Raw genomic sequence first — 13,735 nt, 5'->3', positions numbered from 1 at the left:
CATGTTTGAAAAAAGAAAGATTTTTAAAGAATATGTTTCTGCATTGATCCGCTGAACTTTAAAATTGTCCTTTTCCCTGTAAGCTGGGTTTGGTTTTTTAGTACCTTTTGAACAGCATTTGCCCTGCAGGCCTTAACACTACTTGCTTTGGTACCTACTTCTCTGTTCTCAAGTTGCTTTTTAGGTTTGGACATACTTTTTGTCAGGCTGGACAAGATGAGCCTGAAGTGACATGGCTTAAAAAGAATGACAGCTCCAAATCATTGAATTAGTGCATGTGATTGCCTCTGTACGTCCCGAAATTGTGTATGTCACAACATTTAAAACATAAAACAAAACAAACAAAAAAAGGAAAAAGAGATTTAATTACTGTGATGTCAAAACTTGGTTTCATCTTACAGTCCCTGTGTTTCACACTGAGTAATAGGCCTTCCTGCTGTGTGCTCATGTATTTTTTTTCTGTTTGTATCACATTAATAAATTACTTTCAGAACTTTGCAGAGCTAAATGTCTGTTCTTTTGTTGTAATAAAAGCTGTTTTGACATGTAAAACCACTTGGAAGGCAAGCTGAGCTTTTATGAGGGAAGAATTCTTAATGTGATTTTTAGTGTTAATGGGTTTTTTTTAGCTCTGAAGTATATTTGAAAATCTAGCTCTCCAATGTCTTTGTATTATATAATAGACTAGAGTTTGCATGAAATAAAATGAAAGTGTATTAAATTGTCTTGTCTTTATAATTTCAGTGGCCGAACTGGAAAAATTCGAGTGCAGTCCCTGAAAATTGGCTTGATGTCTCTTTCTAAGGGCCTTCTGGAAGAGAAGTACAGATGTAAGGAAGAATTTCTTTTACAAAATACTCTGTATAATTAAGTCATGTACAGTGACGAGGCACCTAGCAAAATTTGTAGTAAAAAATTTCTCATGCCTGGTGCAAGGCACTTTTCTTTTGAGTAAGAAAAAGAGAATTCTTTTCATTATCACCAGTGACAATGGTTAAAGTAGGATTTATATCTTGGCTGGAAAGTATTGCTGTCCATTCTGAATCATCAGAAGTCACAGTACTGCAGTCCCCAAAGAAGAGAATATAGCTTTGTGGAAGATAAAGAACTAATCTCTTGTATGTGTGTATGTTTTGTTTAGGAAAAAAGCAAGTTAGTGCTGATTGCATGAGATTGATATGGCTGATAAAGCAAGGAAATACATCACAGTCCTGCAATTGTATTTAGTGGTCTATGAGAAAGACTATCTGAACTCTAAAAATAGTTTTCTAGTACATGTGCTTTCTGCCAGAATTGCACAATGAAAGTTTAAAATACGTTGATTTTAGTAATCTCAAAAGCTTGAGAAATACTGAGTAACATGAAAATATTTCACAAAAATAAATGCAGGACAAGAAGAGAGTTTAGTAACTTTGTGGAAAAAAAGCCCTGACAAATACAGAAAAGAAGATGAAGCACTATATTAGAGCGTTCTAGATGATGGACATTTACATATTATGAACATAATCTTAAATTTGCTGTTCTTTACAGTAGTTTCTTGACTCATTTTGGAAACCCATGAAAAAAATCACAAAGAGACTGAATTTGCTCCATGTACCTTTGGAGCTCTGCAAAAACATTTCTGCTTTCCTTAAGAGCATTTGTAAGCAGTCTTGTAAACTTATTTACTTTGAACAAGAGTAGAAGTGTTTTATGGATTGGGACATATTTTGACATCTGAATGACATACTGAGATTTTGGGGTGTTTAGTTTCCTTCTGTCATTTGATATATATGTGAAGTATTCCATAACTAAAAAAGAGCTTGATGGACTTACCTTTGTTCTCTGATGACAATTCAGGAGGCAATCTGTTGTTCTGTGTGAAATAAAAAGCTTTCATGAAGTGAAGGAGTTAGGCTGTGGGTGATTAACTGATAACCCTAGGAAAAGATGGTTTTAACAAAACTCTAAAACCTGAGAATACTCCCATTAAATTGCTATTGGCAATACATTAGTATACAGTTGCCAAATACAGGCACTGAAGCAATTAAGGAAATTATCTGGTCAATTTCATATTTATGTTGTTGCTTTTTGTTTTGTAGTAAAATTAAAATGGCAGCTGATGCTGGCTACAGAAAGTCTCAGAAGACTTTTGTACTTAGTGATTGTAACTTCAACATGAAATACATCTGAAATTAAAGTAGTTGCTCTCATTCTTGAAGTACAGAATTAATAGTTAGATAATGCATCTTTTTTGTGGTAACTTCAGCTCTGATCAATGTGCCAGGCTTTGATATCTTTGTTAGCTTTATTGTCCTTATGAACCTTAAAATTGTCACAGAAGAGCCCTTCAATCCAGAAGAAATTTTGCTAACAAAGGCGGAGTGTCAGGTACTGTTCTTGGTTTGCAGTGGCTTTTGAAGTCAGTGTTTTGGGGTCCTCTGGTACGAGCTGTCACAGACTCATCTTTGATATGAGCTCTTTTGGTTCTTTTGATTTTTGTCATACCCTACTAACCATCTCTTGTTGAGAGAAATTTTGTCAGGTCTACTGAGTTTTCAGTCCTTGAGTGAAAATTGTAATGGAATTCCTGAGTATTTTCAAGAAAATCAGCCACTTGGAAAAAAAACTAGGACCTCCAAACATGGATGCTTAATGCTAATTACCTGCCTTTTGAGTTTTCCCTTTCTCAGGCCAACTCCTGGCATTTGCTTCTCCTTTTGGCTGTTTCTTCTAAGAGTTTCTGAGGCGTTGGCAATGGCAGGCTGCTCTGAGAGTGACAGCCATCGGATGGTTGTGGTTAGAGCCCTCAGCAGAGCACAGACTGTGCCAAAAATGCACTAGCCTTGGAGAGGCAAGCTCTTCTTAGAGTAGTTGGTGGTAAAATAAGCAAGTTTTCTTGTTTGAAAAACTTTTGGCTGAATCCTTAATTCTTTTGTAAAACTCTTGACTGGAATGTTTGCTGCTCAAGTGTTCAGCCTTCCTAGAGACTGTATGTTCATTTCCAACATAGGTAGGATCTTTTCACTTGACACATTTTTTTAAAAATGTTCTGACAGAGAAATTTTTCTGATTTTTTTTTTTTAATTTAATTAAGCTTCTTTTTAAGATTCTATACTTCAGGGTTGGCATGAGAATGAATCTTTAATTAAAAGTCTCATTTGCGTTAGAGGAAACACTGAAGCCTCAATTAAAGAATGCCTATTCTTGAAAATCTTTAAGACATGCTTAACTTCACATGCCTGAGTGGTCCTGAGAATAAAAATGGACCTGCAAAAGTATTTCAGTAGTTTTGAGCTGCTTACATCTATGCTTTGGGGTGAGGAGTCTCAGGCTTTTCTGTTGTTGAGGCTAATGTCCTGGTCTGGCCGTAACCATGCTATTCTCTGCTTTCTCTTCTGACAAGGAGGGTCACTCATGAGCTACAGAAGAATGCATTTGTGTGTACTTCACTCTTCCCTTGTTTCTAACACCCAAAGCCCAAACTGGCAGCAGAAACAGAAAAAAAAAACCTATATGGATTTTTTTAGAGTGTGTAGCTTTTGGGTCATGTTATTTAATGTGTACAATCTTGAGGATTTGAGATGAAAAAGAAGGGCTACTTAGTAAATCCCATCTTCTAAGCAGTTCAGTTTTCAAGTCATAAACAGCGTCACTGGAATGGTGTGGGAATTGTGGTGGGGTTTTTTTACTGTTATGTTTATGTTGTAAATTTTCAAATAATTTGGAACTAACTTTAAAAAAAGGAAGAAATTAGAATGTGCCTTCTGTTTGTGACAATGCAACATAAAATGTGGGTTGTGGACTTCTTTCTACTAACTATCTGTTTATCCTTTTGAAAGGAATTCAATGAACTTTTCCAAATTTTCAAGTATCCCTTTCTTTATCAACCATTAAGTACTTTTTTCAGGTTGCCTAGCTAAGTTACAGAGTCCCACTGGCTGTAATCCTCAAAATACTAGTGTGAGGCTGAATTTATTTAACTGATTTCTCTTTTCCTGGCTTCTGTTTTTTTCATACAACTCAGATCTGAGTAATCTTTACTCTGCTTCCTCAGACATTCTGCTCGTACTTTGGTAGAGTCCCTTATAGAGCTTAATCTTTATATCAATATATTTTATGTTGAACCTCCTTTAAATTTCATTTAAAAGAGGTTGTGGCTTTTGAGATTGCTGGTGTGTGATGTACGGAGTCTCTTTCCCACTGGTGGGGAGTGGGGTGCCTGGGTGCTCCCTGTCAGAGCTAAGACAGGCTCTCCTCCATCTCCCACTTGAGAGATGTTCTTGCCATGCCTCCTTTGCCAGGGAATAGCTCATGGGTTATTTGGAGTAGGTAGGTCAGATAACAAGAACATTCTCACTTTCCATGCCTTCAGTTTTGGAGCTTCTCCTCCTGTGTGTCACATTGAAGGCATTGAGGGATTTGGGAAAAGAGGGTGCCATCCATGAACTCCTTGCACCTGGACAGTCGTTGGTTGTGGCACAGCTGCCAGTGTTAAGAAAGAAATTATTTGGAGGTGTCTGAGCTCTTCAGGTATTTGCTGTTTTCCTCCTAGCTAATCACTGTTCCCTCTCCTGGTGCATTGTTTTCCTCTATTTCCCAGCTCCACAGTCAGCTGAAGTTTTAAGGCTTAGGAAATTGCTGCCTCCTAGCTCCAGCAGCTAATGAATTGTTCCTCTTTTATGGCCTGTTTCCACTGCAGACTGATGCAAACAGAAAGAATAAGACAATTTTTTTTTCTTTGGTTTTTTTACCATTGTTTTTTCTAAACTGACTCTTAGGAATTGAAAAAGTATCCCATCCTCAGCTGAAGAAGGTAGCCAGGATCTGGGATTGCCAAGAGGAGCCTATAGCTGGACAGTACTAATTCTGTCCCCTAATTCTGTCTGTGTTGATTTTTTTTCTCAACACTGAGTGAACAAGAAGCTGTAGCTGCTGTTTGACTAGGCAAGAAAGGGTGAGACAAATACAATAAAATCTAAAAATTAGTAAATTAGTTCAGTCATCTGGATTTTTTTTTTATGAAGATCCTTTCTTCTGCTTCCATCTCCTTTGAGAAGAAAAAAACTGCCCAGACTGTCTGAAGCACACTGACAAAGCTTGCCAGTTGCTCCAAATGAAGGGCAAAACCATTTACACCATGTAAAAAGAGTTACTCATGAGTGTTTCTGAACAAACGTTGTCTTTTTCTTGATCAGAAGTGCAGTCAAGCTGAATTTTCAAATGTTATTTATTTCTAGTTTATTGGTGGTTGTTCTGATGGGAAATATGAAAAAGTAAGGGCATAATATAGATGGATTCTTTTTCTTTTAAGATTACTTGGGGCTTTATTCCAAGCCAGCCATTAAATGCAAAAGGAGATTGTAAAAACCAGCTGGAATGAACATAATAATTTGATTCCACTTCTTCTGTAATTTGTACAAATCACAGAATTAAAAAATATTTCTTAGATAAACTCAGCATTTAAGATGTTTTCAGAAAAGATTAATCTCTCGGCTGAGTGCTAATGTACACAGGTACAGAGTTCATAAATCAAAATTGTTGGCAGAAACATTAACATTTTTAGCTGAGCATTTTAACAATTAATATTGTTCAATCAAAGAAACGTGCTAAGAAAGCACATGAGAAATAATAACTGTACTGCTGACAGGCCTATTGACTCAGTGCTTTACTGTGAGTGTGGGCACAAGCACTGTCTTCCTTCCCAGTGCCTGTACCTGGAAAAATTTTCTTGATCCCTTTCAGTGTCAATTTTTTCTGTTGTTGCAGTCATCCTGGTTCATCCATTTATACTGCAGGACATGACACTTGCCTTAGGAAAATGGAATCAGTGAAGGAAAAGTACATGGAAGCAGACATGGTTATCCAGGAAGAAAATGTGATTATTGTTTAGCTTGAGTTGTCTTTCTGGCTGCTTTTCTTGCTTTAAGCTATTCCACATGGCCAGTTGTGACTTGTGGTAACTTCCAGTCTCAGTTCACAGCAATTGTGCTTCTGTCCCCAACCAACTGAAGCATGACACAGTTTTTTAGCATAAGATGTGGATATCTGAAATATGATTTCATTCTTCATGGAAACATAGAATAGTTTGGTTTGGAAGGGGCTTTAAAAGGTCATCTAGACCAATTGCATTGCAATGAGCAGGGTCATCTTCAGCTGGATCAGGTTGCTCAGAGCCCTGTCCAATCTGGCTTTGAATCCAGGGATAGAACATCTACCACCTCTCTGGGCAACTTGTTCTAGTGTTTCGCTACCCTCAGTGTAAAAACAAATTATTCTTAATAACTAGTCTAAATCTACCTTCTTTTAGTTTTAAAACCATTTCTACTTATCCTATTGCAACAGGCCCTGCTAAAACTGTGCTCCCAGCTTTCTTGTAAGGCCCCTTTGAGCACAATAAAAAGCCACAATAAGGTCTTCTTGGAGTCTTCAGGTTTAACAACCCCAACTCTCTCTGCCTTTCTTCAAAGTGATGGAACATCTCTCCTATTATGAGTTTTAGCCTTTTTCTAGATCTGCTCTAACAGTCTTTCCTGTGCTGGGGACCCCAGAGCTGGACTTGGTATTCCAGGTGCAGTCTCATAAGAGCAGAGCGGGCAGAATCACTCCCCTCAATCTGCTGGCCATAACTGCTTCAGATGCAGCCCAGGATACAGTTGTCTTTCTGGGCTGTCCAGCTTTTCATCTGCCAGCACCCCCAAGAGCCCTTTGCCACAGGTCTGCCCTCAGTCCCTTCATCCCCCAGCCTGAACTGATACTGGGGGTTGCCCTGACCCAGGTGCAGCACCTTGCACTTGGCCTTGTTGAACCCCATGAGGTTCCCAGGTTGTCCAGGTGTGGATGGCATCCCATACTTCAGATGTGTAAGCCATGCCACTTGGCTCAGTGTGACTTGCAGACCTGCTGAGGGTGCACTTGATCCCTTCATCTGTTTTATTAATGAAAATATTAAATAACACTGGCCCCAGTACGGGCCCTTGAGGGACATCACTCGTCATTGTTGTCTGTCGGGACTCTGAGCTCTTGTTGGCCACATCCAACCAATTCCTTATCCATCTAACAGTCCACCCATGGAATCCATCTCTCTTGAATTTAGAGACAGGTTGTGGAGAACTGTGTCAAAAGCTGTGCAGAAGTCCAGAGAGGTGACATCTATAGTAATGCCCTCATCCAATAATGTAGTCATGCTGTCACAGAAGGTCATTAGGTATGTAAGGCAGGAATTTTTGCTGGTGAAGCTGTGCTTCCTCAAATCACCTTTCTGTCCACTATGTGCCATAAGAAGCCATATAGCTTCATTTATTTGGCCTTATTTTTCTCATTTGTATGGTTACAAATCAAGATTAGATGAAGGTTTTGGGACAGTTGCCATTTGTAACCTCAACAATAATACAGAAGTTGAAAGCTTGAGCTGCAGCATTACTGAATAAAAGGAGGTGTACATGGAAATGGAATGAGATGGTGTCTTTTGTTGATGTTGCAGACCTCTTCAAGGAGGTGGCAGGCCCTACAGAAATGTGTGACCAGAGGCAGCTGGGCCTTCTGCTTCACGATGCTATCCAGATCCCGCGACAGCTTGGGGAAGTGGCAGCCTTTGGGGGCAGCAACATTGAACCCAGTGTGCGCAGCTGCTTCCAACAGGTAAGACGAAGACCTTCATGTGAAGAGCAAAATAAAACCAAACTCTCTCTTAAGTTTACAGATTCACTTATATATACTGATGTAAAAAGAAGAGAGGAATATAAAAACATCCACTGAGTTTTGAACAGTAATGGATGTGCTCCTACAACTAAGTATGGGAAATTCATGTGAAAATACAGCTGGGAAAGGTGGTTTATGGTTTAGGAGAGGATCAAACAGATTTTGTTTAGCCAAAAGAATATATAAATCTTCATGATTCTGACAGTGTTTGCAGCTCTAAAAGCTGTTAAATTTTGTAGCAGCCAATTATCCTGCTTTGCATTGTTCAAAGCAACCTGGTGCTGTGAAAAAACATGCTTTTTCCAGCTGGAACAGGGCATGATCTCAACAGAACAAGAAAATGATGTTGATAGTAATTTTTGACCTTGTGCATGAGGAAATTATTTAGCATTATGTTACTGACAAAAGACCTTGCAGTTACATGAAACTTCAAGTGTAATCTTTTTTATATTGCAAGCCTTTATGCAGCAGATCAGAACATGGAATAAAGCTCTTGCAGCCTGCTGTGAAGCTCCACACTACATGCAGGGGGTTAATGAGGCTGCAAGGAGTGTCTGTCTGTTTAAAGAAGATGAGAATTAAAAACAGAATGTTGTAATGGACCACAACTAACTCAGACTTTTTCAAGGATGCCTAAGGCTCCAAATGATAGGTAGTGATAGCCATTCTGCTTCAGTGCGTAATTTTTGTGAAAGCAGCTGATTTGAGCATTGTCAGAATATGGTTTAAAAATACACCATGGCTTATATAAAATAACTGACTTGGATATTTCTGATTTTTATGAATTGAACATTAAAGATTTTAGTGAACTTTCAGAGGATTTTCTTTTGCAGTTCTTTCATAGAGGTTTCTACATTTTTGTCCAGTTCTTTGAAAAATGCGATTGTGCTGGCTTTTTTCCTGAATTATTAGATTCATTTCTGGATTCAGGTGATTAGGACTGGAAGAGTGTTTGTCCAGGTCATGAATAATTTGATAGATACTTACAGAAGTTGATTTCACCAATTAACCACGTAAAGGTTCCCCTGATATTTTAACATTGCTGCTTCAGACAATAAAGAATGATGCTTGACTTATCTATCGCTGCCTTGAGTGGTTTGAGTCATACTGAAATAAATTTTTCATTTATTATTCACAAAGGTACCCTTTATGTCCCTCAAGTACCTACCCCATCTCCCATGCTCTTCAATTATGGGTGGGGGGTACTAGCAAGATATTGTTTAAATACTTGATGTATTATTACAATTATACTGATAATGAGGTTCCAATCCCTCATCTCACAGGAGTAGTTCAAGTTTAGTCCCTGGTTAGGAGAGCATAGAGAAAATATGCAGCTGCATGACAGTTATCTCAACCCAGTGAAAACAAGTATTTTCTTGGTGAGGGAGAAACACTCTTTTGTTTCCATGCTTCTCCCTCTTACTGCCAAAAATGAACTTGGACCATGAATAGGTTAAGGAGCTTTCCATCATGTATTACCATTTAAGAATAACTTTTATTTTACGCTTTATTTTATTGCTTCCACTGAGCTCAGAAATATTGAGCTCAGTTGTTATTGCTGACAAAGTTGATGAATACAATACCTTTGTAGCTAGGCTCCTCTGGTGGTTATAACTTAAAGAAAATGTGGAAATGTGTTTGCTTGCTTCTTAAAGCAATCATGTTAATACATTAGCTCGAATATATTCTTGCAGTGACTGGCTATAAATGGCAGATTCCTTTCTTGTTCTTTGCCTGTTTGTTTGGTGTGTGTGTGTGTTATGCTTAATGTGCTAACTAGAAAAAACACCATGGGCTTAGAACACAATAAAAAATTGGTGAGTCTTGGGGCAGTCAATACACACATGCAAACACTACTGACTTTTAGCATTTTGTCATCCATCTTAATTCAGAAGATAACCATGTCTTCAGTATGTCTGAACTGCAGAATGTGCTCACTTACTTTTCAAGTCCTTTCAGTTGAAAGACAGCTTTACTTTACAGTCTGTTACTTCTGTACTATGTCGTCCGTCTTTCTTACCATCTGTCCACTCTATCACAGCTGTTCAGTCTTCTAAAGTCTTACTGACTTAACTTATTTTCTTTTAATTTTCATTGAGGTGATTTCTGGTATTCTGTAAATGGTTTTGGATTAAACTGTCATGGAAAGAATTCATGCAAGTTGTTGGGGTCTTTTTTCATAAATTTTCTATGGAAAATCTAGTGTTTTGTTTTGTTGTTGTTGGTTTTGTTTTTTTAATTTGGATGTGGGTTTTTTCTCTCCACAGAACCACAATAAGCCAGAAATAACTGTAAAGCAATTCATAGATTGGATGCGCTTAGAACCACAGTCTATGGTGTGGTTGCCAGTTCTGCACCGTGTGGCAGCTGCAGAAACAGCAAAACATCAGGCCAAGTGCAACATCTGTAAGGAGTGTCCAATTGTTGGATTTAGGTAAGTGGAGAGGTGTTAGGTGCAATGTTTCTCTGAAAATATCCACATTTTTAAGCCTTCCAACAAGGGAAATATTTTCCTGTGTTTTTCCACTGTTTCCCTTCTTTAAGAAGGGATCTGTCTCCCATGGTGAGGCCACAGTGTGGCCTGAGCCAGTGAGTTCTGGCTCATGCAGTGCCACTGTTAGACACCCAGTGGTCCTGTGGCTGACAGAGGCACAGGGTGGGCTGTCATCAGGTGGTTTTGGATTGGTGGAATCAAGAGATAGCAAATGAAGTATAAATGCACCCCATGTGTTCCGCAAGCACAAGATCAAAAGGAGGTGATCAGTAAGAAAAAAAGTGAGTTTCCCAAGCCTTATGCTCTCCTGCATAAGGCTTGGGAAACTCACTTATGCCAGGCAGTATAAAACATCCTTTAACATCAATCTCTCCTTGCTTAAAACAAATACTGATAAGTTGCTGTGATGAGACTTACAAAGTCCCTGTCTGTGTCCCTAAACATAATCTAACTTTTCTCTTTTCAAAGAAGGGTGTGAATTCTAAAAGAAAATGTTACATGGGGAGTATTCTCCATGTTATTCTCCTGAGCTGTAGTTGATACCCTTAGTAAGCATTGCTGTGACTAACATGCATTTGTGAATTGATTGCTCCAGTGTATAAAGTGATGCAACCCTCATCTCCAAAATCTGCATTAGAGGCCAGAGGTGAGCATAACTGGCTTTTTCCTCTACTGTGGTCATGGAGTCTAATGTATTATCTAGGAAAAATATAAAGCAGTCAATCATGCAAGTGCTTCTGAGATTTTTCTTAAGGTATCTAGGCAGATGAGGAATTTGTGTTCATCATGCTTTCTGTCCTCCATCTTTCTGTTATTTTAGAGGATAATAATATGAAACCAGAGGTCAGATTCATGTTGCCTAGTTTTAGGAATGCTGGCTTTAGTCAATCCTACGGGATCGAGCTAGCAACCCTCTTTTTCTTTCTTTATTATAAATATAGATGTGTGAGTATTTGCAAAAGTAATGATCTGATCAAAATTTGTTGCTTGTCTTAAGAGATGAAATTTTCTAAGTGTTCCTGTCTTTGTTATTGTTTGAGGAAGCATAGGGTGACAAAGCTCTGGCACAGCTGTGTTATAGTTGTCTAAGTTGTACTATGTGTAGAAGGGCAGAGAGATAGAAAAGACAAAGACCCATTTAGAATGGGTCATTCTAAATAATTTCTACAATGAAGCTAGAGATCTGCAACAACAAAAGCATCTAGCATCTTAGCAGAAGGTAAATGTAGCCATTTAATGCACTGGCTCTGAGAAAAGATTATAAACAAGTTGGATCAGCATCTCTTAAAGTGAACTTTTACATTTATAGACACATATTCTCTTGCAAAACAAAACATAAAACTCAACAGGGGAAAAATGTGGATGGGTACTGAAAACTGCTCTGAGGAAGCAATTTAATTTAAACTTTAACTATTCAGTGGCTATTCAATTTGGTTCAGTTAGTTCATTTTAGTTTCATACAAATGATATAACCTCATTCAATCAGAACAAACATAGCATAGAAACAGTGGGTGCAGTCTGGAACTGAACTGTTGATTTAGTCTAAATAAATAAATAAATCATGTTCCTGGTGATTACATTTAGTGTAAGGGATACTGTAGAAGTTTGTTAGCCTGTTTATGCATATACTCTCTTAAAAATCACTAAAAGTAAACAAAACATTGTGGAATTTAAACTGAATTTTAAATTATTCTTACAATTCATAAATTCTCAAGAATTAAATTTTCTGAAATGTTTGTCGAGATTCTGAGCATCAAAATTATTTACAAACCTTTAACTGTTGAGTATAAAGACTGAAATAAACCGGTCTGGTTTACAAAAGTTTGGTTTTGAGATAACACATTAATAGTAAATAGAGGAAAAGAAAAACTAAAGGAATGTAGTTTAAAGTCAGTAAGATTTTAATATTGTAAATTCTTCCCAGTCCATCAATGAAGTTGATGCCTGTAAGATTTCTGCATCAAAGCTGCTTGGGCAGCAGGTGATTGATATATGCAGTTACAGACTCTGTAATGCATTTCAGAAGGCTCTCTATATTGATATGGAGACAGGAACTTTTAAATACTCAGTGAGATGTGTAGTGTAGAAGGTTCTGTGGACTAAGAGGGCTGCAGGATTGCTGTGTCCCCTGCAGCTGCTGCAGTGGCTCTGCTGTCCCTGGTGAGTGTTGGCCGTGCCACGTTCGGGTTGGGCACACCCACACACTTCAAAATTCTCTCTCAGCTAATCCCAACAAACTCCCTGTGTCCTTGTGTTGATGCTGCTGAAAAGCAGGTGACCCATTTCATAGAGTAATTTGCTTTGTGAGGCTTAATTAGAAGTAAACCTCTAATCACTTTGTTTAATGTCCCCACAGGTACCGGAGCTTAAAACATTTCAACTATGATGTCTGCCAGAGCTGTTTCTTTTCTGGCCGCACAGCAAAGGGGCACAAGCTGCATTATCCAATGGTGGAGTACTGTATACCTGTGAGTACCAGTTTGCTCAGCGTTTCCAATGGATAACAACCCAGATTTGAGGTCGAAATATTTTTTCATAATCTTTGTTACCTAGCTAGGATTTCTTTTACATATGTTTAATATGGCTTGTCTTCCTACCTTTCTCTTTGGAAGGCACCAGGAACTTTTCAGGTTTTGCTGGTTTTATGTAAGGAATGTTTGGATTCTATAGAAATGGGCAGCAGTATCCACCTCTGAGAGAACTTAAACTTCACTTCTGATTGGTAAAGCAAAGATGAATATTGAAAGTAACTGCTGTTCTTGTATACTAACATATAAGTGTAAGAACATGTCAGAGACAAAGGACTTGCTTTACCATTGCTGTACTCTGGTAAAGAGTATTTAATATTCTAGTAGTGCACATTAATATTTTTAGGGGCCTATGTTTTCAGGTCCAGGATTTCCTTGCTTTGTGAAAATGTGGCTCGAAATAGATTGTGTTTCATTCTATTGTGTAATTGCTATTTACTGGGATATATAAAAGTTGATGTGTAGCTGAAAAAAAACCCAAAAAACAGAATTGATGGTTTCTAACCAGAAATGGTGTGAAGATTTTAACCAGAAATGGTGTGAGATGTTTACCAGCAGTACCTGACAAATATTAATTTTATAACAGTGTGTTTTCCTAATGATGTTTCAAACACAGTTTTTTAAGGACATTCCTAGGAGTCTTTCTTTACTGAAGGAGTGGCTGGGTTGCTACATACAAATACCACTCATGCTTTTTTTATCAGATAGCTGTTTACAGTCAAGAATTTTACCTTAGGAATAAATTAATAGGATAATTTGTATGTGCTCTACACAGCAGTGGTGAAAGGTCTGCATGCTCAGAAAATTTCAGACCAGAATGTAACAAGAGCTGATTCAACAGAGCCAATTTTCAATAGTGTTACAAGATTCTGTGGGTTCTTCTAGTAGAAAAAATTCATTGAGTTATTTGACTCTTTTGCTGTAGTTGTTGGACTTACTACCTGTGTTTTCCCTCTTTATTGTCTGGCGTGTCTTCTGTAACAGAATTCAAATTCTATTAAGTAGAGTTTTTACTTCATAATGGTCAGAAAAA

General features: G+C 37.9%; 1 protein-coding gene across 6 annotated transcripts in view; it reads left to right on the top strand.

Annotated features, from left to right (window-relative positions):
* Positions 1-13,735, top strand: part of UTRN (utrophin) — a 362,109-nt gene that overhangs the window by 316,035 nt on the left and 32,339 nt on the right. For all 6 annotated transcript variants that reach the window (XM_050973004.1, XM_030235269.2, XM_018916973.3 and 3 more), the window contains 4 exons: positions 745-830; positions 7,463-7,620; positions 9,948-10,114; positions 12,531-12,642. In XM_050973004.1, coding sequence (XP_050828961.1) covers positions 745-830; positions 7,463-7,620; positions 9,948-10,114; positions 12,531-12,642 — 523 coding nt within the window. The remainder of the gene's footprint in view (positions 1-744; positions 831-7,462; positions 7,621-9,947; positions 10,115-12,530; positions 12,643-13,735) is intronic.

The sequence above is a fragment of the Serinus canaria genome, chromosome 3 (genome assembly GCF_022539315.1).
Source record: "Serinus canaria isolate serCan28SL12 chromosome 3, serCan2020, whole genome shotgun sequence".
Classification (NCBI taxonomy): Eukaryota; Metazoa; Chordata; class Aves; order Passeriformes; family Fringillidae; genus Serinus; species Serinus canaria.
Note: the sequence above shows the minus strand (reverse complement) of the source record. Positions and strands in the feature narration are given on the sequence as shown.